Source organism: Macaca fascicularis, chromosome X (assembly GCF_037993035.2).
Source record: "Macaca fascicularis isolate 582-1 chromosome X, T2T-MFA8v1.1".
Classification (NCBI taxonomy): Eukaryota; Metazoa; Chordata; class Mammalia; order Primates; family Cercopithecidae; genus Macaca; species Macaca fascicularis.
The window spans coordinates 124,340,424-124,367,824 of NC_088395.1; the positions used below are offsets into that span (position 1 = coordinate 124,340,424).

A 27,401-nucleotide genomic window follows, 5' to 3' on the forward strand; every position below is an offset into this window, starting at 1 on the left:
CACATGTTCCCTGGCCACAAGACCATTATAATCTAATCAGGCAGACTAGATATACACATAGGAAACACAAATTAGTGTAAATACATTGTTACAGTAAACCCATAACTACCAGAACCCTGAATAGCCTAGTTTTCTATACAGTTTTTTAAATTACTTTACAGTAAAAACAACTGGGAGAGGTTATTAAAATATCAAAACTCACTTATTTTTCACCTTTTGGCAGAAATCTTTCTGCCCCTCATGTCTAAAATATACACAAACCTTTATAAAATACGTCAAAGTACCACAATTAACAGTAGCTATTGTGACATGCTTCAGATGTACATACAGCAATGTGTGCAAATAATATCTGTCATTCATCACTCTGGCTTGCCCCTTGCTTCCCACTGCCATGGTTAATATGGTTTTACATGGAACACAGAAGTTGCTGAGAGAAAAATGGCTCTTTTCTTTATGCTGCAATACATATACCAAAAGAAAAGTTGTTTACCTTTAAGGCAGATGTGCTTAAACATTAGTGTGCATAAGAATCACATGAGGTGATTATTTAAAATGTAGATATCTGGAGGTGGGGCCCAGTACTCTGCATTCTCAACAAGTACTACAGCCGGTTATCACACCAGGTCTACTAAACTATTAGAGAAACACTGCTTTAAAGTCAAGGTTGCTAACCCCTGCTGAATATCCCTTAGCTATAGTAAGATTGTTTTCTTTCTCAGTCCCTGGCCTTCCTTAGCATATGAACACTGGCTGCTCAACACCAGTTGTCATAGCACACTGTACAGCCATTATCTTGCCCTCCCACATTCCAGATCTTTCTAGGTCTGGGAGAGTCTGAAAGTAAGATCTCCAGCTGGCAGACAGATAGGCGCAGAGGCAGACAGACAGATGCAAAGTGGGAAACTGAGAGGTACAACAATTAGAAAACAAATTATCTTGATTGTGTAATACAGATTAAAAAGTTAAAAACTTATTTCAAACTTTTTTCATGAGGAAGAACGCAGAAGAGGACAGAGCTAGTCATCTGTGGTCCAACTGCAGCTGTGTCCCTGATTAGCTTTCTGACCTCCAGTGTTATCTTCCCCCATCTGTAAAATAGGGAAAATGCTGCTTTCCTTGCCCATCTCACAGTGTTTTCATGAAAACCAAAGTAATTCATATTTGTGAAAGCATGTTGGAAAATATAAGGCACAATACAATGATGTGTGGCATTTTTAACAGCATGATTTACATATTTTTTTTCTAATAAACACAGTGCTCTAGACATTACTGTAACTATACTTGATAACTGTCTTCTAGTATTCTCAGGGTCTTTTGTGAAAACAAATTCGCATTGAAAAAAAAAAAGATGAGGAAAAATGCAGACCCCTGGACATACCCTGAAGTCGATTTTTTGAATATATCCTTGAAATCGGCTTGTTTTAATGACAATTGCCTCCGTCTCCTGAAAGTGGAGTGCAAAAGAAACCTGGTTAATTGTGGTTTTATTATATTTAGTTCAAATTTTTCAAAGCATACCCCGACAGCATTTTACCTGTAAATTAATAAACCATATTTATAAATCCTGAACAGTTAAAACCACACAGAACGATTTTAAACTACGTAAATTAACTTTTAAAAACCCTTAACTAGAAAGCCATAACATTCTATTTATTTTTAGAAGCTTTCTTAATGTCTCAGAAAGTCTGGAATAAAGATTGGCATTAAGTATAACAATTATTGGCAGTTGATCTAAAATACTAAACTAGCCAAATTAGGACACAAGGAGACAATTCTCCAGTAAATATATACTCGCCCCTTGGAATAATTTGTCATTTTGTAGCTTTTTAAGCCTAAAGGTCAATTATTTGCTGATATACTGCTTTGCCATAAAACCCTGAAAGCAAATGACACATATTACAAGCTTTCAGAGAACAGATGGCTAATGTTCTTCTAGGTTCATTTACTACCAATTTTTTTTATTTTCATACTGCTTGTAATTAATAAAAAACATATAAATAGATATACTGTCTCCTAACCAGAAGATGTGGTTTTTGTTAAGTTCTATCATATATCTAGCTCTTTTGGGCTAATACAAAAATTAGCATTGGATAGACATACTTCTGGTGCTGCCTCAGGAATCCAGTTTTAAAAATAGAGACTACTACAGAAGCACTGCAGTATAGGCTGTTGACAGTCAACTCTCTTTAAAAATTAAAGTATGCTGGCAGATGTTTGATGAGCTCTAATAAAAATTTCACTTATTTCCATTTATTTCATTTATGTTGTTATCAGCATATAGAAAGTAAGCATTAGCCTTATCTCACGTTTTTTTCAAAATAAACTGTCTTGATTTTTTTCTGGGTCATCTCACAAGCACTATTGCATTATTAAATCCATAACTATATCAAAGTCATAGTTTAACAATATCTTTAGAAAGACCTTGACAAAGACCTTATCCAAAATGTGATACTAAATCTAATGACTTCCTATGAAGAAAGGTAGGTGGAAAATATTTTATTTCTTTTTTGGAATGATAAATTCAAAACAGCATCTCCTTAATGACAGTACTATTTGAAAGTATACTTTTAAAATGCTATACACATAAACATTATTGTTGAATGACAAAAAGCTGTAATAGGTCAAATTCATATCTGTCATGTTTTACAATTACGCCTTACCAAAAAATAACAATTATATTATTTCTTTGCTTAAAAACGCATCAAATTGTCTTTAAATACAGCTTATTTTATATCCCTATTAATATTATTCCTTTTCCTTGTGCATTTAAAAAAATCTGGTATGCCACCTTCTGGCAACTGAGTGAAATTATGTATTTCTACATAAGTCACTATTCTTTATTTTAACTTTTTAAATATATGTATATAGAGATATTTCTTACCTGCATTACATTTAAGCTATATAAATAAATCTATAACACAGTCTGAAGTAAAATAAAATTCCCTTAGAAATCTTATTCAAAATCAAGCTTTGTACATGCTTCCTATGATTTTTGCATGGTTACCAATATGTCTCCTGAATTCTACAATACATCTAAAATTGATTTTTGTATATCGCTTCACAGCCACATATGGAAATAACAGGCTTGCTATTTTAATGAACAAGTAACAGCAGTAAATAAAGGAAAAGAAAGATCTCTTACCAATAAGCCCATTTTTCTCTTAAGGTTTGAACTCTCATCATTTGTCATGTTCTTGTGGATCCCTCTCTCATCAAATTCTCTGGAGTTTTAAAGTTAAGAGCTGTGATGCACAGCTAGGCTCTGCTACATAGTAGCGCACCCCAGTGCATCTGCCTGGTATAACACTTCAGTTGTAGCTCCCAAAAGCAGAAACAGGCTTTATATATATATATTTTTTAAAAATCCTATGTACTGTATACCTTCCCTTGATAGGAAATTGTAGTCAGTGTAGTTGAACTATTTATATTTCATATCTAAACTGCTGGCCAGATATGAAAATGAGAAGCACACATATCTTGAGCTTAGTTCCGGTAAGCTGAACAGGAACGAAGTGTTCATCTTTGGAGCAAAGGTGGAATGAGACAAATACTAACACCAGGAAGTCTGACTTAGAAAAAAAAATGTTTACCTGAAAGTAACCTTACTTTTTTAAGGGTCACTATCCTGCTACTTGTTATATTATCTTAATTTTTTATTATCTTTAATTCTTACCTCTCTCTTGCCCATAGTTGCCAGTCATTAAGTCCTATCTTTTTTTCTTTATCAATCTCCCAGGAATATAGCCCCTATCTTTTTTAAACAAAGGAGCTACTTCAAAAAATATATATAACTCATCTCCCTGCATTGCCCATCTTCAATCTGTCAATCCCATTCCATCTAGATCACTTTTTAAAAATAAAACTACACGTGATGTAAAGTAAATGATCACTGAATATTTTTCAGTATGTATTTATTGATTTGGCTACATGTTAGGTACTATATTGGTGGTATGGATGTAAAGGTGAACCAGACACAATCCCTGGCCCTCAGGAAGCTCATAAGCTGAGTGAGGGAAGCAGGCATGTATTCTGACGACACAAAATACAGTGTAGAAGCTTTAGTGATATAAGCCTAGCATTCTACAGCAGCAGAGGTATAACAAAAATTCCATTGCAACTGAGGCTGAAGAATGAAGCATACATCAAGTAAACTCTAGAAGAAATAGCCTGTGCAAAGAAAGAAACATGTGAAGGAGGACAACATGTTGGAGGGATCAGCAAGTTCTTCGATATGACTGGAAAGAATTCAATATTACTGAAAAGTGGGTACATAGTGTTGAGTGGACTATATTTTAAGGGATGCAGAAACCACATTACAGAAGACCATGCATGCCAGAAAACAGGTTTGGGTTTTATCCTGTGGGCTATGAGAAACAATCTGTTGAATGAGTAGATCAATCAAATAATTAATCAAGTAACTAAGCCTAGCACTAAGAACTCAGTACAAACCGGCCAACCTACTCTTCTAGTTTACTGTAGTAAATCATAACACCAACTTCCAGTTCTCTATCTCAAAAGCTTTCTTTGTTCTTTCTCATCTTTGCTCCAGAGGTTCCTCTTGCATGAAATCTCTTCCCCACTCCACTTTTCTGAACTCAACCCATTCTTCCAGATCCAGCTCAAATTCCATTTGTTTCTGTGATACCTTCCATGGCAATTTGAGTCTATGGTTTTAAAAATATTATTTCATCACAGGGACCAGAAACCATGCATTCTTGCTAAAGTTTAGCACTCAATGTTGAAGAAATCTTTTTGATCCTTTGCCCACAAAATAAAAGAGGATGGTGAGAAAATCACACTAAGGCAAAGGTCAGAGCCTCAGGTTAAGTAAGCAGGTCCCTGAAAGCCCACCTCCCAGACTTCATAGTGCACACTAATCTTAGTAACTTCCTTCACCACTCTGAGCCTGAAAAGGAATTGTGAAGAGAGATGGACCTGTATTGGGCAGCAGCTCTAAATTACTATGCAACATTGCTGGCTGTATACCTCACAGCCCTGGTTCAAAAATTCCAAGGAATCGATGAGAAAGGGATACCGACAGAAGAGCTGAATGATGGAGCTGTGACCTTTGGAAAAATAGAGCGGTAAGTGGACAGAAATTGTGATTGTGCTTTACTACTCATAGTAAACCAAGATAATTCACCTAAAGATCCATATAATAAACAAAGAATTCATGAAGATCTCGAAAAGAGATGAGTGGGTGAGTGTAGGTGCTTGGGTATAGAAGGTTTAGAATCTCCAAGGGTGAGCTTCAATAGGGGGAAATCCAAGTGTAAGAAAGGGGTGTTTCAAAAAGGGTTAACAATGTTAGCCAGGAGACTGGGATAAGAAACTATCAGAGAAACAGGTCCTTGGGGGTAAATATTTAGTATTCTCTCTCTGTGGAACCACATTCCATTATGCTCAGTGTCAAATACCCAGTAAGTACGCAAGCTTTCGTTGATTTTGGCACTTAACATTCAGCTTTGTCTCATCGTTTTTATTTATGCACAATCTCTTAGATTTATGCAATGATGCAAAAACCATGGTGCTTTCTTTTATGTAGACAAAATCTTTCCATCTTAGTCAACCATTTTATGTTAAAATGGATTAAAAGATTCTGCCAATAATTTCAAAAAGTAGTTAACACTTAAAAATATTCTCTCAATGACTTAAAGAATTCCCAGATAAAAGCTGTCTACGCCTTCCTCCGTTTTTCTTGAGTGAAAAAACTGACCAGTTGTCTTTCCACTAACTTATAAGGAAAAAAAGCAAGTACAGAATAAGAGGAGAATGTGAGTTGGTGAATGTGCCACATTTTCCAAATAATCTTCAAAAACGGGCAGTACTTGGGGGACATTAAAATGATTTAATCAATAGCATCTTCAGAAGAATGTTTTTAAACTGGGTATCAACGGCACCATAGATTTCAAAACAAAGAGAAAATAAGCCAGATCATTTCTTCATTTAGTTTTGTGAAAAACAGACAAATTGACAGATTATTTCCTTAGGGACTGCTAGAAAAATCTCAACAACCATTTTATATTATATTTTGACTAGAATAGGTGTTTTATACAAATTCACATAACTAGTTCATCCCTAAGTTGCAAAGGCAGAAAGGCGGGGAGGGGTAACTACCTCTTGGAAGTCCACAAGTGTCATATAATATTAGTGATTATGATGACAGGGTCAATACTAGTCTAGTATAAATAATTCAGTTACATTCCATTTAAAATACCATTGTGTTATCTCATCCACAGCAGTACTCTTTCCCTTTCTTCTGATGTATGTAAGATGGTTCAGAGCAGGATGACTTAAGTGGTTTACAGAATCTTCTGTCCTGCTGAAATATCCATAGTGATAGATTTTGAGAACCACTGATCTAAAGAAGGGTTAGCCAGGGGTATTTATATTGGGAGCAATTGCTCATACTCCTATAGTCTAGAAGTTCATATTTCAAGTGATTTATCAGATTTCAGTAGATTACCACTCAATCTAATGTGGGAGATGGGGGTCAAAGGAAATAAAATGAATGGAAATGTCATTTTCTGCTACTAATAACTGCTGCCTGCATTGTCACTGAATTAGGAAAAATGGCAAAGAAGGCAGAAGGCCAAAGTCTCATAACCTCTCAATCCTAATTGAATGAATCAGAACCCTCTTATACATTTCTAAAATGGAATAAAACTCGTGTCCTACCACCAAATGGAACCATAAATGATAGACAGTAACTCATTAGTAATTCAAACTACTTAATGGGTATGAATTATTCAAGATTGACTATGAAATATACCAACTTATATTTTACTCACCTAAATCTTAAATCAATTGCTATTTAATAGTTATACTGAGAATTTAAAAGAGCCAAGATATACATGCCAGAACATTAGGAAGTTTAAAATTTTTATCATGTTAGTTTGGAAACATAGAAATAAGCTAAATGACATTTCAAAGACTAAAGGGCAGACATAGAGGGTTAATGAGGAAGTAAGAATTATTTTCCAACCTAATTTTCCTATCCAGATACTCCACAAAGTATTTTACTTGCTTTAAATGTCAGTTTAACCTCAGCCAGCAGAATTTCAAGTAAAAGAGTTTATTATGCCTCTTTATTTTTAAGAGTTTCATTTTCATTTTCAACCTGATCCTGAGGCAGGCAATGCAGGCGTTAATATTCCCATTTTACTCATGAAGAAACAGAGCTGTTAAATGACTTGGCTCAAGTGACATAGCCGCTGAGAGAAGTGGAAAACAATAAGCCAGGTCTCCTGATACCTAATTTGGTGTTTATTAGTCACCTCTGTATTGCATTAATATTTATATTAATATTTATTTTAGGGGGGAAACTACAAATATGACTCCTAAACACCTCCCCTCCAAAAAAAAAAAAAAAAAAAAAAAGGTCTTCACATACTAAAGTAAATGTCTGGAGGAGGGGAGAAGTAAGTAATAGTTAATGGAAGCTACAGAACAGCTATATGACAAAAGTTACATAAATGATCAACCTATATCTGTGCCAGAAATACCTTCCCAATGCCAATTACACAGAGCTCCCTTTCATCTGTCAATTAGCAATTTCTTGGTATACATTTCAAACATGTCATACTCCTTCATGCCTCAGTGGCTTTACATCTGATTCCACTTGGAATTCCCTGCCCTTCTACTCTATCAAGCAAACTTCTAGTCATGCTTAAGTGTTCAAGCAAACCTCCCTCAGTGAAACTTTCCCTCACACCCCTTAGAAGATGCAGGTAATGGGTTTGCTATCCTCCTGTGGTACTTTGAATATTATAGCTCCTGTCTCTTTGGGTTAAAACTGCTTCTATGTGTCCCTAGATTATAAATTTCTGACAACTGAGGTTGGGCCTTCCTTATGTTTGTATTATACCTAACTCAGTGCCTGTCACCTAGTAACCCAATTATAGGAGGTGATTTTGGTGAAATCAAGCCAGCAGTGGTAAGTTCTTCCCTCCTCCATGCCTAACCACACTTTTCTGATGATAATTAAATAAGAAATCATTAAAGGGCCTTTTCCTTCCAAAACTAAGATTTGAATCATAAGAAAAAATAAAATGTTACAATTGCACATACTATACCTAAATGGCTCCTTTTGATGTTTGCATGAAAGACCCTATGTGCGCCTGGCAGGGTGCCCAGCATAGTAGGTATATAATAACTTTATGATAGAATGAGGATGGGGGTGTGAATAGATCAATAGGTGACTGCTGAAGTGAACTGAGTAAGGAAAACACTTAGCTACCATAAGGAAGGGAAATGTCAGTAATCAGTTTTCTAAGTCAAGATAGGATTGGTAAGGCAAAGGAAGGAATGCATTTTATTAGTTTGTCACCACCTAGGCCAGAGAATATTGAAAAATGAAATAATATCTCCTAAAAGCAGTCATTTTGTGGACTGGTAAATGAAAAGGACAAAAAGTATATTCTTTGGACTGTTAAATCCTATTAAATTACTGTTGCAACAAGTGCTGATGAAAGAGTAAACCACAAAATTCAATTTTAACAATCACTGCTCCACTACATGGAGCAAAAAATGAAATAGCAAATTCAACCAAGCAAGCCACTGCACATCACCCATACCTGGTAATGTAAATGGTATGCTGAGCAGTCAAGAGCAAAATATACAAATGATACACTCGAGGGCCCAATGCTAACAAGCCCTTTTAATGTTCAAAATAGAGAAAAATATACATATTTGATTAAAGATCTATGAATCCTGTTCCAATGAGAGAATTACAATTTAGGCTTAAGGAAGTGTCTCAAATCCCTTTCTCATCCCATTTTCTGGCTTCTCCTTTGTGCAGACTGGTGGAGGAGAAATATCAAGAACATTTACATAATGAACAATATAAAGCATAAAAGACAATGGGGTTCCCCAAAGGGAAGAGCTTATCTACAACATGGTTTAACATGCACAGGTTAGGGAGTGGGTGTGGAGGTTCCTGCAGCTCTGAGGGCTAACTGATGCAGATCATTAACCACTATCTCCAGTGTGTTTTGGGGGTATGTTTGGAAAGGCTGGAAATTTTCATTTAAAAGTTTAAAAAAAAAAAGTCTTATAAATGAGAGTTGGGTTTTGCTAACATTAGACTTGAATTTTGGGACACAGAAACATAATGTATAAGCCCTTATGTGCTAGTTGGGAATACAAAAGTCATAAAAGCTTCTGGGAGCATTAATCCTGAAGGAAGATTGGGTCAGGAGCTAGAGAGAACAGCCAGCCAGGGAGAGAGACACTAACAATTAAAGATGAACCATGAAAAATGGTAACCAGAAATACGATTCTGAATAAACCAATCCCAAGCCAAAAGTAAACGTAATACTCCATCATTTCTAATTCAAAATTTAGAATTCATTATGCCTCCTTTATTGGTTTCATCATCTTAAGCTTTTATTCAAAAACTTTCCATGACTACTTATTTCTATGGATGTATTTGTAGACTCCACTTTCAAGGTCCCCTCAACCCCCAGCCCCATCTTATCTATTCAATCCTATTTCCCATTAAACGTAATCCCAGATTTGCATACAACTAAAAAACACAGTACCACCATACCCAGAACGCTACAGAAGTTATTCTTTAAAAATAATGGTAATAAACAACATGCAGCCCATAGTAAGTCTGTGAAGAGGAATACACGAGAACAATCTGGGGGAGGGAGGTGGAGAAGAAAGGAAAATTAGGCAAAGCTCTTGGCCAAAGCTTTCCCTGTCTCAAAATATCTTCTCCTACAGTGAAACTCTCTCTCTCTCTCTCTCTCTCTCTCTTTCTCTCTCTCCCTCTCTCTCTCTGTAACCCTCGCCCCCCTCCCACATTGTTTGCTCTGTACCAGTGCCAGAAATTCCAGCAATTACAGGTTCATTTGAGCTAACAAGAAGGCTGTTAAAATTGTAATAAGTACAGCTGCCAGGATGAGGTGGCTATCAGTTATTCACACACTAGCGTGAATGAGTTTAGTCAAGTTTCTTCAAATAGCAAAGAGCTGTTGCCCTGAGGGAATGAGGCAGGCTGGAGGTGAGAGAGAGCCTTTTAGAGCCCTAGCAACTTTGGGTGGGGTTCTGTTTCAAGGAAGTTAGCAGCATGGGGTGCCTTGAGGGATACAGAAACTTTCTCTTAGAGAAACTGAGATGTTAAAAAAAAAAAAAAAAAAAAAAAAGGTGCAGAAAGGGTCACAGGAGAACAACAAATCTCAATTTTCTCTATTACTCTGTCTTCTAGCCCAGAATCCATCACACCTTTCCTGATTCTCTGTTCCCAGGCTCTGGAGCACTATCCCTGGGATAGTTCACTATTAAGTAGGTTAAATACAATATTTTGAGCTGGCTAGAAATGATGTATATTATGTGTCATGTCCAAACAAATGATTTGTAAATAAATCTTTAGAACACACCCTGTTTATAGGTTATGATTTACTTGTATTTTTCAACATATACCTTTCCCCCATCAACACACACACACACACATCCTAATTAGACTGGTCTCTTCTCTGTTTTGCTAAGGCTGAGTTTTGTTGGTTTTTTTTTTTTTCTTTTTTTTCTGTCACCACCCATTCAACTCATAAAACATCCCTTTTGCGTAGTAGATTGTGGCTGCCCCTCTGTTCACAGAAGTTCTGCCTATTCTTAAGTTCTGTATCAAGCTCCACCTTTTTGAAGTCAAATTTTATTACCCCAGCACTCACCAAATGCCCTTTTCTTTCTAAACTCTTGCAGCACTTACTACACAATGTTCATAGTTAGTCATCCGTACGTGTGTTCAACTTAGCTTCCCAAATGAAGACTGTAAACTAGCTTTCTACAGGCAGAGGCCATTCAATAATCCACCCAAGCACTTAATAAGCATCTACTTTATACCAGGGGCTGTGTTTAGGGAGGACGTTCAAACCTCAGCAAACCCAGTTTCCCACCTTCAAGGTGGACACAACCCAGGGAACATCAGGTACAGTCACAGTACTATATAAGCTGTGCTATAAATGAGATATGTTCCAAAGGATATAAGTGCACATGGAAAGCCCTAAGTGGACTAGCACAGAGGATCAGGGAAAGTTTCACAGAGGTGACATCTGAGCTGAGTATTTCAGAATAAGCAAGAGTATGTCAGGCAGTCAAGTGAGACAGAGGGGATGGTTAGGAGAGAGGGTGAGGGTGCAGGACTAGTTAAGGCACAACTGCAATTGTGACAACATTAGATCTTAAACTAAGGCAATGGTAGTGGGTGACATTCAAAAAGATTTTTAGGAGATAAAATTGACAGGATTTACTGACTGGAGATGATGATAATGGCTAACATTTGTTTGATCACATACCGTGTGCCAAGCAGTGTTATAAATGCTTACCCCATTTAATCATTTAACTTATTTAATCCTTACCAAAGCCTTAAATGCAGTTACTATTAACATCCACGTTTTACAGAAGAGAAAACAAACACATAGAAAAATCAAGTGACATGACTAAGGTTACACAGTGTGTAAATATTGGAACTGGAATTTGAACCCAGGCAGCAGTCTAGCTCCAGAGCATACATTCTCAAGCCCTCTACTATTCTACCTTTAAATGATGAGATTGTTAGGGAGAGAGGAAGCCCAGAGGACTGTCAAGTTACTGAGAGAGAAAAAGGTAGAGGCAAAAGGGACCACAGTATATGAAACTTGATTACATTATCTGTTTTTCGTTTGTTTTTGTTTTTTGTTGTTGTTGTTGTTTTGTTTTTTTGGTTTTTTTTTGAGATGGAGTTTTGCTCTTGTTGCCCAGGCTGGAGTGCGATGGCATGATCTCAGCTCACTGCAACCTCTGACTTCTGGGTTCAAAGAATTCTCCTGCCTCAGCCTCCTGAGTAGCTGGGATTACAAGCATATGCCACCATGCCCGGCTAATATTTATTTGTAGTAGAGACAGGGTTTCTCCATGTTGGTCAGGCTGGTCTCGAACTCCCGACCTCAGGTGATCCACTCACCTCAGCCTCCCAAAGTGCTGGGATTACAGGCGTGAGCCACCACGCCCAGCCTGTTGCATTTATTGAGTAATTTTGCTCCCTGTTTCTAATTTTAAAAGCAACTTTTGCTCTAAAATGGTTTCCCACCAATTCCCATCTTTCCATCAACCACCAATGCCAATATTAAGTTGGGGTTTTGTTTGCACTTATACATAGAGTTTATTTAATTTCTTCCCATATATCCTAGCATCTTCCTTCCTCCCTCCCCTTCTTCCTTTCCTTCCTTCCCATTTTTAGTAACAGGGTCTTGTTCTGTCACCCAGGCTGGGGTGCAGTAGTATGAGTATAGCCGACTGCAGCCTCAAATTCCTGGGCTAAAGTGATCCTCCCACCTTAGTCTTCTGAGTAGCTGAGACTACAGGTGCTTGCCACAATGCCCACTAATTTTTTACTTTTTTAGAGATGAGGTCTCGCTATGTTGCCCAGGCTGGTCTTGAACTCCAGGTCTCAAGCAATTCTCCATCCTTGGTTTCCCAAAGTGCTGGGATGACAGGCAAGAGCCACTACACCCAGCAGCCTATTCTAGCATATTCTTAAATGGTACTGGTAATCAAACCAAACAGGTACCTGGTCTTGGCCTCAGTCTGTTTGTCCTCTGTTCCAGTCTCACTGGGCACATTCAGCTTCTTCCTTGAATTATTTATAGATTTGGCTTATCACCTTTAGGTTGAAAGTTTTTCCTAAGGCAAAAGTCTCATCTCGTTCAACTTTGATAAACAGCAACTAGTGTCCAATATGTTGTCACTAAAACTTGGCCAGGCACAGAGGCTCACGCCTGTAATCCCAACACTTCGGGAAGCTGAAGTGGAAAGAGTTCAAGACTAGCCTGGACAACATAGTGAGACTTCGTCTGTATAAAAATTAAAAAAAAAAAAATAGCAAGGAGTAGTGGTACACGCCTGTGAGTGAGGCTGAGGTGGGAGGATCACTTGAGTCATAGAGTTCAAGGCTGCAATGAGCTATGATGGTGCCACTGCACTCCAGCCTGGGCAAGAGAGCAAGACTCTGTCTCTAAAACAATAATAATTATAATAATAAAATAATAAAAATTAAAATTAATTGGCTTGAATATAAAACAAAATGTCTCTTTGAAGCTGCCATTTTTCATTCATTTGTAAATTGCCTTCATTTGTCACATCAGTACCATCTTTCTTATTTTTTCTTTAAAACTTACATTTATCTTTAAAGGAAAACTTATTACAGAAAACAGAAAACTAATAATTTCTCATAAAGAGAAGGGAACTGTAAAAATAGATACTTAACTCCTGTAATAATAAGAAATGCTTATGAACAACTTAACATCATCCTATTCCCCATAAAATGTCCCACATACCACACTACTGGGTAAGTTGTTTTTTTTTTTTTTTTTTTCCATACTGAGGTGAAATCCACATAAGATAAAAGTAGTGATTTTTTTAAATTTTTTATTGTACTTTAAGTTCCAGGATACATGTGCAGAATGTGCAGGTTTGTTACATAGGTATACATGTGCCATGGTGGTTTGCTGCACCTATCAAGTAAACAATTCAGTGGCATTCAGTGCATTTAGAATGTTGCACAACCACCCCCTTCTATCTTGTTGCAAAACATTTTCATCAACCCCAAAATAAAACCCATACCCATTAAGCAGTTGCTCCCCATTCTCTCCTCCCTGCCCCTAGCCCCTGGCATCTACATTCTGTCACTATGGATTTATCTATTTCAGTATTTCACAAAAATTGAATCATATAGTATCTAATCATTTGTGCTTAGCCTCCTTTCACTAACATAATATTTTGGAGGCTCACCCACTATGTATATCAGTACTTCTAATATACTATATGGCTGAGTATTCCATTATATGTACATACCACAATTTATTTACCCATCCATCAGTTAATGGGCATTTGAGCTCTTTCCACCTTTGGGTATTGTGAATAGTCCCTCCCTGAACATGGGTGTACATTTGTTTGAGTATTAGTTTTTAATTTGGGGGGATATACACCTAGGTGTTTCTGAATTTCTGGGTCATACAACTCTATGTTCAACTTTTTAAGGAATCTCTCAGATTTTTGTATAGCATACTTTGTGTTTCAAAAAAGCACAGGATTAACAGGTGTCACACCAGATTGTGTGTCTCTACACATTGACATACAAGGAAAGAGGTTCGTTCTCATCATACTTATGAAAATATAAATTTCAAATACTTTCATCAAATTTGTGTGATAGTTGTTTTCTTTGCAGTTGGTTCTTCTGTAACAGTAGCAGACGTTTCAGACAATTTGCTAAATTTGGTCTTCAAGTTTGTCTAAAGATACTTGACTAACTTCATCAAAATCTTCCCCTAATAAGATTTCCCTCACAGTCTGCACCTTTACATTTTAAAAATTCAATTTTTATCCACTGATCCATGCTGGCCTCAACAAGAAAACAAAAAAAGAGCACAGAACTGATTCCAATTCACAATTATGTATGTTATAAATACTTTGTATATTTAAATATTACTATTTTCTGGGAATAGAGTGTTGCTGCATCTATGAAAAGAATGCAGCAATACATTCTCGGGCATGCCTGAACACTGCACCAGTAATTCACTTGGTCTGGGTGAGGTGTTGTTACCTGCATAGTCTTAACTTCAGTAATATCTAAGAGATGACAAGTGTGATATACCAGCCTTTTTTTCCTAATCAGCATTAAAATAAGTAACAAATATATTCAAATTGTGTTAGTCTGTCTATTTCCAGGGGGTACATATATCACCAGTAGCATGCACATAATACTTCAGAAAACACTGATCAAATCATAGCCTATTTTTAAAAAAAAGAACTACATGTGCTAAGTTCACATATTATTTGCCAAGGAAACAGGACATTTCCATCTCATCTGCAAAAAGATAAAGTATGGGTTCATCACAAAATATTCAAAACTAAAGAAGGGTTCCTAATAAATCTGAAGACTCATCCATCTTGACTTTCTAAGATAAAGGATTAAGTGTCTTTGGTGGGCATCTCACAGAATCCAAGCTATAAAGACAAATGCTTTCGGGAAGACTCACAGTCACTTGCACTTTGCAACATCTTCCACTGGGAGATGCACTCATCCTGTGATTTGACAGGATACTTTGCATTCAAAGAGTAACCACCCCTAATTTAAATAGTATGCTACATTTTTTCATAAAGTATGCCATCTCCTAGAAGCCTACTGACACACTCTCTTATGGAAAAAAAAAGAGAGAGAGACTGAGTCATCAATTTTAAACAATACGTTTCCCTTTTTCAATATAGAGATTATCATATAATCTATTTACTCTAGTTCTCAGGTGAAAAGTGTTTAACTATCTTTTAAAATGTAAGTATCCATGAATAAATATAAAAATAGAAAATACCTGAAAAACAACATAAAATATAATGTTCTATCTGTGGATTTTACTGCCACTGAGTTTTCACACATAATTGGAGGTAGGTTTCAATTAAAAAAATAAAACAAATGAACAAAAATCTGTCTTCAAGCAAAATATTTTGAAATCAGTATAAGACATAATAAAATAATTTAAGAATATAAGGATGAATGTAAAGATTCAATATGAGAATATATGTAAAGTACGTATCACAAGGCTCATTTGTGCCACAAACATTTAATAAATTGCAGCTAAGGTCCTTCAAGGTCAGATGATTCTCCTTGGAAATAATCCATGAATCCTCAGGCCACAATTAAATTCTAATTGTCAGGGCTCCTATTTCCTCATTTGTTCGCCTATTTTAGCACCCAGCACATTCAGCCTTGTCTAATAATTCTATGTACCAATGTATCTATTTTATTAGTTTGTAAGTACCCCTGAAGGTACCCACAAAGCTCTTAAAATAAAACATAATTGAAATTTTGAAAACATAGGAAACTATTTAATAAACACAAGTAATATCACCACTTTGTATGGTACTCTACTAATTACATAGCACTTTCATGTCCTTGATTTCATTAATTTATGATCTTTTATATCTCTGCCTCACCAAAACAGAAATTGAGATGCAGGGAAGTCAAAAGCAATGCTGGGGTTGGAAACTAAGTGTATGAAGGCAAATAGATGGAGAAGGAGAGAAGAGTGAGAACTCACAGTGAAGGTGGTAGGACATGAATATAGAGAAAGAGAGACAAATACATAGGTACACAGAGACCCCATGGGAAGAACAGCTAAACTTCATTGGATTTTGAGACATTTCCCTAAAAGATATTTGAGTTTTTTCAGCTACAGATACAACGGTATCATCTCTTAAGAATTGCCTTGCCAGTGATACATGGTGGCTCAAAGAGATCTTTAATTGGTTGCAACTGTCTGGGTCTACTCAGGAGAGAGAAACCACATAGTAATTTGAACAGGGAGAATTGTACATAAGGAATTATTAACTATGACAGAGAGTTGGAATAAAAGGATATTGGAGTAACGAGAAATTGGCTAGTAATAAGTAAAGAGATTCTTTAAAAATCATAAGAATCAAAGAATCACAGATATCAGGAGCAACTACCCCTAGGGCTGAGAAAGAGGACCAAAGAAAGTGGCTTCTGCTCAAGGCTGAGATCTAGACATTATTGGAGAGGGCACAGTCACAGCTCGATGAAGCATAGAGAAGCTGCTGTGGTGTTCATTAGCTGGAATCTGTCAGAAACCTACCCTTTGGAACATGCTCAAAATACACCTTCTGGGAAGTGTCCTACCAGAAATACTCTGCTATAAAACTGTCTCTGGGGGCACCAGGAGAAGCTACTGACTACTGGGTAAAGAAGCTGAGCACTGGTGAAGATGCCCAAAAAACAGCCTGCTGAGCAAGCACACAGGGAACCATGAAGTAAAACCATATAAATGCTATGTAAATTATACATATCATATATAACAATTATATAAACATATAAATATTATATAAGCAACTATATAAACATATAAATACTATACAAATTTGTACCATATAATTATTCCTCAAAATTATGATTCGATACGTTAAAGTGGTCACCATTGTCAAAGTACTTCCTTCCTGACATGCCTTTCCAGCACCCTCTACTGACAAAACTTCAGTGTCAGGTGGTAAAGGAAGCAACCATTCAAAAGGTTCAAAACAAAACAAAGATAAAAACAAAAGGTTCAGGTCCATTTTCGCAGAGCAGGCAACAAAGGGTGAATCTGAAGCTAAGGGCCAATAAATAAATAACTGGCACACAGAACAGAGAAATACTGTTTTTAAGCAAGAGCCAAATTATAACACAGTTAGGTCAAATAATTGTTTTACCAAGTCTACTTTCTAGACAAATTTACTAGGACAAGAATTGTGTAACTGTGTTGTTTTGATTCTATTCGTTCATACTATATAACTTCTTCTTTAAGATTATTATTTTATATGCTAATGTGATCTTCATTGTCAAAGTACTTTCATAGCTCCTAACTCATTTTATACTTGTGAGATGGGAACTGTTAACGCCATCTGATGGATAGAAACATAAGCTACAAACGCCAAAGATTAATCAGTTAACCTAAGTTCATGTAGGTATTTAACATTGCCCTTACCCAAAACAGACCAATCTCCTCACTAATCTATTTGGCCAAACAAATACAGCCAGGAGGACTTGTCAAGCTAGAACCCATGCCTATCAGAGAATCCTAATCCATCACTGGGAATTGTGGATGGATTCAGGCTGCAACCTTCTCTCCTGCCCCAGCGTCCTCAAATTGCTACAAGATAAACTTATTTTCAATCTACTTTGATTAAAAGCATTTTTGGAGATTTTTTACAATATCCAAAGATTATAACCAACAACAATTTATTTCCTTGCAAACAAAATAGAGAGAAAAAGTATTATTGGCTAGGGATGAGTGTAACAGTAATGTTATACTCACTTCAATAGCTTTCAAGGGCTGTTTCCCATGCTTTTGGATTTTGTGGACCAATGTAATTTCAAAAACATTTTGGGGTCCTACATAGGATACTCAACTTTATTTTACAAAGTCAGGACATTTTAAAAGGCAACCCCTTATCCACAATTTCAAAATCCAAACACTTGGAAATCAATTTTTTCTTGCCTGTAACTCATTTGGCAGCAAAATCTGAACTGATATGAACTCATCTGGCAGTCAAGCTTGACCTGAACTGACGCGAGGCTACTCACAGGCTTTTTCTCTCACTTAGTATAAATATTCTTTTATTTCACTGCAGAAACATTACTGTAACTGATTATGGGGTGTCACCTCAAACCCTACTGGGGCTGTTATGTAATATAGGACACACAGACTGTTACCTTTCTAAAATCCAAAAAGAATGTAAGTTCTGAAACATATTTTGTCTCAAGGGTTTCATATAAGGATACAGATACAGTCCTTGATTACCATCATAAATTTAATTTCATTAAATTAAGGACAAAAGAGCATTTGAACAAGCAAAAAGTGTAAAGAATAATCTCAGAAGAAAGGATGGTCCTTTGCAATCAATAAAGTTAGCTTTCTGGTAGATAATCACTACACTGTTGTTTCTCATACATCACTGCAGACCTGTGGCAATATCCGTAACAAACCAGCTTCCATGAGTTAACTGGCATATGAGAACCACTGCCATTAGAAACCTGTCTACTCAGATGGCTTCAAACTCAAAAGATGACCTTTGGAACCTTTTCATAGTCTGGGGTAGGACTATCGTAATAGGATCTGAAGATATTCTATGATATCCGTTAAGATATGATATCCGTTAAGATATTCTATGGCTCCTGCAGGCCATGGATAGATGATATTTAAGCAGCAAAAGAGCCAGTGGTAATGTGATATCCATCCAACAACAGAATTTTTCATTGTTTTCTCCTTGAACTGTTTTAAGTGAAGAAATCAGAAAGTACCTACAACTCTGATCCAAATCTAACTGAAAAGATTCTTTGATTTTTAAAGAACTAATGCAATTGAATGAACATAAGTATACAAGGCTAAATCCTGATTGTCAGAACACTGGGCAAGATGGAAGAAAAAGCCACCAGCTAGGTCGGGTATGGTGGCTCACGCCTGTAATCCCAGCATTTTGGGAGGCTGAGGCAGGTGGATTGCTGGAGCTCTGGAGTTCGAGACCAGCCTCAGCAACATGATGAAACCCTGTCTCTACCAAAAATACAAAAAATTAGCTGGGCATGGTGGCACATGCCTGTGGTCTCAGCTATTCAGGAGGCTGAGGTGGGAGGAACGCTTGAGCCTGGGAGGTAGAGGTTGCAGTGATTGTGCAAGCCTAGATCGTGCCACTGCACTCCAACCTGGGTGAGAGCGAGGCCATATCAAAAAAAAAAAAAAAAAAAAAAGGGGGGGGGGCCTCCAGTAAATCATCGTGTTGCATAAGAATCTTACAGATTTTTCAGATTTCTTATTTCTGAACACTGCCAATTCTCTGAACAGTTTGATATATTAACAAACTGGACTGCCTGGACGTGTCAAATTCTATCCGAACAGATACTAATGAATCAAGTGTGATGACAGTTTAAGAGACATAATTTAATCTCTCCTATAAAAGCTACCACCTGCATTTATAAACAAGACAATAATTATTCAGTTTAACAACACTTAATGAGTCTCTACTTTGCCTAAATCACCAGGTTAGATGCAGGAAACAGGTGGCTAGATGGGAAGATGTCATTTTCCTCATGGACTTCATGGTTTGGTCAGGAGAGATGATTAAAAAATTATTATACAAAGTGTTAAGTGTTATGATAGATGTGCAATAAAATGCTATGGGATGGAATGTCATGCAATTCTCTCAGAGGCAGGGTTCATAGTGCTAAGATCCATCAAGAGCAAAGGCACAGAGAAGGGCCTAAAATAACATACAGGGGCCTTAATTACAGAAAAGGCTATGGTGCTCCCTCACATGTATTTCAAAATATAAATAATTCTAAACTATGAATTAAGTGTAAGGAAGTTCAACAAAGATCTAATTTCCTTGATGATGACATGAAACATCAAATACTCTTTTTCTTCCTCATTGTTTAGTAGCTATGTCTGCTTGGTGTTCCAAGCATGTGCTTGATCTACCTTCTGGGTAATCGCACACTAACACAGAAATACAAAAAAAATGTGGCACACTTGGGGAAGGGTAAATAATGTGGTACAGTAATAGCACAGAGTACCAAAATGAGAAGCGGCAGAAACTGAGGCTAGAAAGGAAATTTGAGAACACAATGTGAACAGCTTTCTATGTCATGCTAAGGAAATCAGACTTTTTGAACTCATATTCCTAACCCTAAATAACCAGGAATAGGTTACTGTGCAATAGGTTTTTAAAATACCTCTATTCAAAAATGAAAGGCTTCACTCTGGCCAGGCATGGTGGCTCACACCTGTAATCCCAACACTTTGGAGAGCCGAGGTGGGAGGATCACTTGAAGCCAGGAGTTCAAAACCAGCCTGGACAACATAGAGATCCCATCTCATTTTTTTTTAAACTCTTTCTTCTAAGCCAGCTTTGCTGAGAGTTTATATTTATCAGTGCTGGCTGTTTGGTTAGTGAAAAGAAAAAAATTAAATAAAAAACATAAAAATAACAAAAAGAAGTATTATGAGAAAGAAGTAGTGATTATACCATAATTATGTGAAAATCATCTTATTTCCAGTTGCCTCATTTTTAACACCTTATTAGTTAAAAATCAAGCCAGTGATAATAATAAACCAGTAAACAAATTAATATTAATCTGAAGAAAAGGACTCAAATTGACAAGCAAAAATCTCATAAATTATAAATAATAAACCAGTAAACAAATTAATATTAATCTGAAGAAAAGGACTCAAACTGACAAGCAAAAATCTCATAAATTATAATTTTAAAATGTGGATGTTGACTACAGGAAAGCAGAATTTATAGGAACTACAATAGAAAGTAAATATCCAGTACAAGGGTAGTAATCCTTACAAATCATAGTTGTAAGGAAAAAGGTGGCAACAACTCATCAAAGTACAGAAAATGTTCCTTCCCTTCCCCTTCCTGAACAGTTCAATCCATTAGTAGGGCCAAGCAAAGTAGGCATGCCCTGTGAAGAGGGCACCATAGAGACTCTTTGTGGGGCTTGAGAAGATGAGGAAGGTGTCATTGCAGGAAGACTACATCAATGGTAGACTGATGTGGTAAGGTGAAGTGCAAACAAAATGAGGGTATTCATGCAGGGAGGTGGCAGCTACAGCCAGGATTTCTGGAAGTCAGAGTTGGGGAGGCAAGGGTATGTCAACAGGGCATGGGCTACATGTGAAGGAACTGGTCAAATAATAAGAGAGATGTTTCTTAATGTTAGCAATTGAGAAGTTGGCAATTGAGAAGTGAAATCATGAAAAGGGAGAAAACTAGAATGAACCCTATGGTATTGGGTTAAAATTGAAGGTATTGGTCAGAACTCATGGTTTCAATGGATAAATATATAGGCATATATGTATAAATGTATATACGTATTTATGTGTGTATATACATGTATACAAATATTTCCTAGCTCTCGCCATCAAAAGGGCCTTGGAACAGCAATACTGGAATAGCAATGAGCACTCCTAGCAAACAGATTTTGGTTCAAGACATGATTCTCCACTAAAAGGAACCATGATGTCTGATTCCAGAGCTAAGGCAGAGAAAGTACAAGATGAAATGGAATGTAATGAAGCACTCAGAAAGTACAAGATATACTCCGAACATAAGGAAGGATGATTGAGACTTGTCAAAAAGATACATAAACCAGCTAGAAGGGGATCATACAAATATGGGACCACTTGGCATCAAAATAAATCAAGGATTGTAACTGAATAAAATAGGAAAGTATGACTCCATATTGATGCAATAAATGAAATATTGAAAGTCTGATAAGGAATAATACATTCGTATAGTCTCAAAGTATTCTCAACCTCATGAGAAATGCTATGAATTAGAAATAAAAGAAAAAGTAACCTTGCAGTGGAGAGGCCTGACAGATACCACCCTAATCACGTTATCAAGTTGTATGGGACAAATCAATATCAGGTGCCACCTGATAGGATGCAATGAGAAGATTATGTCTGTGCAATTCCTGCTGAAGAAGCAAAACCTCAATAATATCATGAGGAACAATTAAGACTAATGCAAACTGAGGGGCATTCTACAAATTAATTGGCCTGTAATCTTCAAAAGTGTCAAGGTCATAAAAGTCAAGAGAAGACCGAGAAAGTGTTCTACATGGAAAAACATTAAAGAGACATTACAATTAATTGCAATGCCTAATTCTGAAGCTGAGCTTTATCCTATCAATAACACTTTTGGGATAATTGAAAAAATCTGAATGGCCTTTGATTAGAATGTATTAATGTTATCAGGGACTTGAGCATATGTGGATTTTTGTAGCCTCAGGGGGTCCTGGAACCAATGCCCCACAGATAACAACAGATGACTGTATATATAAAATATTAAACAATTATTCATAATGGCTGGAAACTATCTTGCATGGAGGGCATTGGGACAAAGATTTGTGATAAATATTTTTGAAAATAATTTTTTAAGTTGAAAACAGCCATTATCTTAATACCCTCCGAAAGAAAACTCACAGTATGGTATAGTTGACATAGACATAGGGTGTGGTAGACAGGATGATGGGCCCCCAAAGATGTCCACATCTTAATTCCTGAGACCTGTGCATATGTTGTCTAACATAGTAAGAGACGATGCAGGTGTGATTAAGTTAAAGACTGTGAGATGGGGAGATGATCCTGGATTACTCAGTTGTGCTCCTTAACACTGGAAGAGGAAAGCAGCAGAGGTTCAAGTGAGGAGATGTGAGAAAGATTTGACTTGGCACGGCTGGATTTGAAGATGGAGGAAGAGAGACACGACCAAAGGCACATAGGTGGCCTCTGGATGCTGGGAAAGGCAAGGAAACGGATTTTCACCCACAGGCTCCAGAAAGGAACACAGTCCTTTAATTTTAGGCCAATGACCTGCAGAACTGTAAGGTAACAAATCAGTGTTGTTTTAAGGCACTGGATTTATGGTAATTTGTTACAGCAGCAATAGAAAACTAAGACATGGGCCTATAAATAGCTGGAAAGAAACTGTGTAATGATTTTAGCAGTCTTTTTTAGGGAAAACAAAACAACTGAGGCAGGAGAGTGAAGCCTAACTGAATTAACAATGTTGTTAACAGCAAGGGCTGTGCCTGGATATAGGTGTGTCATTAGATATATGTTTAAGGCCATATAATACATCAGAATTGCACACATTGCAAAGTTTAGAACAGACTGGGTTGAGTTTCCATTCCGTTTTTATCCATCTCCCTACCACCCAATGATTATTAGATCAATACTTACTTTCTATCCAACCCACAGAAAAGAAACTACTGGAACTATTTAGATAAGAGGGAAAGTATTTTACATATAAAAAGAGTGGTTAAGGCTATACTAATTTAACTATAAATACTAAGTTCATCGCATGGACTGTACAATAGTGACAGTCTAACAGAATACATTTTACCAAAGAAGGGCTTTATTTTGCATTAAATATGTGAAATGCAGATTTCTGAGGCAAAAATAACTCTTAAATGTGCCAAAAAACAAACACCAAACCTCTGGGTACTCATGTCTTGGCCCTTTCCCTTGCTATGTGAACTTGGACAAATGATCTCACCTTTGAATATTAGATTGCCTGTCATTTTACATTTGAGAGGGTTAACACTATCTCTACAATCTTTTCCTATCTAAAAAAGTGTAGTATGTTATTTGTGGAGCCACAGCTATTCTTAGAAAAACAAATAGTCTTAACTCTGCTTTCAGCTCCTTTCAAAAAAATCAGCTTGAAGTTATTCAGGGTCCACCTTTCAGGGAGAACATAGTGATTCAAGCATATCATCTCATTAATTTTCAAGACAGGAGAAAGTATTTTTGTTCTGACAACAGGAATAAGAAAGAAACTGGTACCACTGTTAAGTTGGCAGAGTCAAGACCAGAAAACAGTGGTTTTCAAACTCCACACTCAGTATCACATTCTGCCTTTACAACAGAAAGGTCAATCAGGTAAATAAACTACCCTTAAAGGGAAATGGGAAGGAGTATAGGGTCGAAAGATAATATTAATATACTTTCCCCTTTGTATCACATAGGTAGAGGATAAATGTAACATTGAGGGGCAGGCACTTGGGGCCGGAGACCAAATAATTATCGCTCCCTAGAGGCCTTATTAGACTTAGCACTGCTTCAGGGAATCTAGGGAGAAAAGAGTGTTCTAGGTGACCTCCCACTGATTTGAGTAGCCTCCCAAGTTTGAGAAGTCAGAAGTAGGAGTCAGTCAGGTGAAGTGGCTCATGCCTATAAGCCCAGCACTTTGGGAGGCCCAGGTGGGAGGATCGCTTGTGGGCTAGGAGTTCTAAGCCAGCCTGCTGAACACAGTGAGATCCCATCTCTACAACATAGAAAAAATTAGTCAGGCATGGTGGTGTGCACCCGTAGTCCTAACTATTCAGGTGGCTGAGGTGGGAGAATCACTTGAGCCACTGTACTCCAGCCTGGGCAACAGAAGGAGACTCTGTCAAAAAAAAAAAAAAAAAGAGAGAGAGAGAGAGAGAGACCTGCCAGCCCTGGAAACTGGCTGATCTCAGCCAAATTTGGGCAAAATTATATATTAGTATTTTCAATAATGTGCCAGGGAAAAAGAAATGACACTGTCTACATCTAGGCACAGCTCTTCCTGTCAAAAACAACATTAAATTTAATTTGGATTCACTCTGCTGCTTCTGTTATTTGTTTCCCCTAAAACAGATTGCAAAGATCACCAGAGGATTGTATTGTAGCTACCTATAGCTCATATCTGTGTCAGCTATGCCATGCTGTGCTGATATAGGACAACATCTTTACCTTCAGGATCATGCATTTCATAACACACCATGGATACAGAGGGCCTCAGGAAGGGAGGAGGACACATTGCCCTTCTCTCAATGGTGGATTAAGGACTCTCAGAAGAGAATCATAGTAGGCCTATCTGTGGATCACAAAGCCTTTAAATTGCCATAGCTATTAATAAGTGCCAAAGACAGGCACAGAAACTATAACCCAATGAAAAGGTAGATCTTCCAGGGGAAAAAAGGTATTAATCTTTTTCTTTTCATTTTAATCTGAAACAAAGCAATGGTACAAAGAAAACCAAGTGCCGAATGGAGGGAAGAGGTCAAAATATCACACAGCACTGATAACCAGAAAGACAAAGGAAAACTTTGTCCTCTGGCTATATATTTTTAAAAGCATCCACATTGAGGCTCTGAATTATTTCATGGGTCCATATTCCTGGTCACATGTAACCCAAAATAGAACATTCCACAACTGTTGTTCAGGAGCCTTTGAAAATTTTACATAATCTTTCTAACGATCACCTTGTAACTACATTTGCTGGGAAGATGAAAAGGGGAAAAAATAAAAGACTGAAAAGGGAGGGAAGTGAAAATTTGTTAAAAGAAAAAATTTCTTTTGTCAACTTCCAGGCTTCCAACTCATTAATAGTACTTAACCTATCAGTTTAAATGTATGCACACCCAAAATAAGCAGAACTAGCTTGGCCTTAGGGTAAACGCCATGGGTGTCTATTACAATGACTCTTGCCAATACAACCAATGTACTACTAGTATTGGAACTTTAATATCTACTACAGACACCACAGAAATAAGATCTAATACTATGGGAGCTGTAAGAAAGGGATACCTAATTCTGCCTGGAAGAGACAGGAGGACACATTCCGCTACATTCACTTCCTGGCCTCTCTAAAAAGATCATCATGAGAAGTGTTTATTACTACCATGAATTAGTTGTAGGTAATGAGACACAGGAGAGGTGATACAGGACAGGCAAAACCCTTGTCCTCAGGGAGTTTGCATTCCAGGGAAGGAAAAAGACTGGCATATGGCTAAATGCAAAGACTCTGGAGCTAGACTTCCTGCATTTGAACCCTGGATCCATGTTTATTTACTGTGCGACCTTAGACAATTTACTTAATCTCTCTCTGCCCCAAAGTCCTTGTTTGTGAAATGGGAATAATATGAAGTGTCTACTTCATAAGGTTATTATGAGAATAACATAAATTAATATGCATAAAGGTTTTGTACCTAGTACAAAGTAACGCTATTTAAGTGTTAGCTATTATAATGACTCTTGCCAATACAACTACTATGAGTACTGGGACTTCAATCCCCCCTGCCAACACCAAAATGTAAGAGTCAATGCTATGGGAGCCATTAGAAAGGGATACTTGGCCACATGTGGTGGCTCACGCCTGTAATCCCAGTACTTTGGGAGGCTGAGGTGGGTGAATCACTTGAGCCCAGGAGTTGAAGACCAGCCTGGGCAACATGGCAAAACCCCATTTCCAAAAAAAAAAAATAATAATACAAAAATTAGCCGGGCATGGTGGCACACGCCTGTTGTCCGAGCTACTCAGGAGGCTGAGGTGGGATAATCACCTGAGCCTGGGAAGTCAAGGCTGCAGTGAGCCATGATTGCACCACTATACTCCAACCTGGGTGACAAAGTGAGACGCTGTCTCAAAATAAATAAATAAATAAGAAAAGGACACCTAATTCTGCTTGGAAGTGGCATGGGATACATTTCAGTGAAAGTTTCACAGAGAGGTCCTAAAGGATAAACAGGAGTGGGTTAGGCCCAACATATGAGAGAAAGCATTCCAGAAAGAAGGGTGGCAATATGAGGGAACGTGTCACCTTCCAATGTTGGGGAAGGCTGCAGTGCATGCTCTGCACAGGAGAAAAGCCTGGTGAGGTAGAGAGGAGCCACATAAGAGACCTTGCCACACTGGGAGCCACTGAAGAAATCTAAACAAGAAAACAATATGACCATATTTACATTTCAGAAAGATCATTATGGCTGCAAAGAGAGAGATAAACTGTCAGGGGAGAAGGGGAGGGCTAAGACTAGAAGAAAAAAAAAAACAGATTAGAAGGATATTTTAATGATCTACCTGACAAATTATGTGGGCCAAAACTAAGGAAGTGATAATAAGGATAAAGCAGCAGGGGGAGCGAATTGGAGAAATAATTGGGAAGGAGAAGTGGACTTAGTGACTAACTGAATGTGAAGGATGAGAAAGAGTCCAGGATGAGGCCCCAGTTTCTGAGTCAGGCACCTGAGTGAATGGTGGTGTCATCAAACAAGACCAAGACTATAGATGAGAAGGCAGGTACTCAGGGCTAAGATTACACGGGATTGGACATTAGATATGCCATGCTTACAATACTGGGGAATCTTTGTGTTGAATAAACATTTGTATTTATGAGATCTGAAATATTAACAGCACTTTCAGTGCAGTGGGATTACACTTTCCTATAATTTTTCCAAATACTTCTCAATTAGCATAAATTATACAATTGGATAAGAAAGATATAAATACTTGAATATTCAATTTTAAATAACAAATAGCTAGTTACTTCTGAT

The 27,401-nt window shown here is 37.2% G+C and overlaps 1 protein-coding gene across 13 annotated transcripts in view; it reads right to left on the minus strand.

Moving 5' to 3' along the window:
* Positions 1-27,401, minus strand: part of KLHL13 (kelch like family member 13) — a 415,357-nt gene that overhangs the window by 80,138 nt on the left and 307,818 nt on the right. For 5 of the 13 annotated variants that reach the window (XM_065538056.1, XM_015444082.4, XM_045383810.3 and 2 more), the window contains one exon: positions 1,379-1,444. The exons of 7 other annotated variants lie outside the window; for them this stretch is intronic. Coding sequence is in view for 5 of the 6 variants with exons in the window: in XM_015444082.4 (XP_015299568.1) it covers positions 1,379-1,444 (66 nt within the window). In the remaining variant the exon portion in view is untranslated. Of the gene's footprint in view, positions 1-1,378; positions 1,445-3,142; positions 3,232-27,401 lie in introns of those variants that run through there. One more of the 13 variants, XM_045383812.2, reaches the window with a different exon arrangement.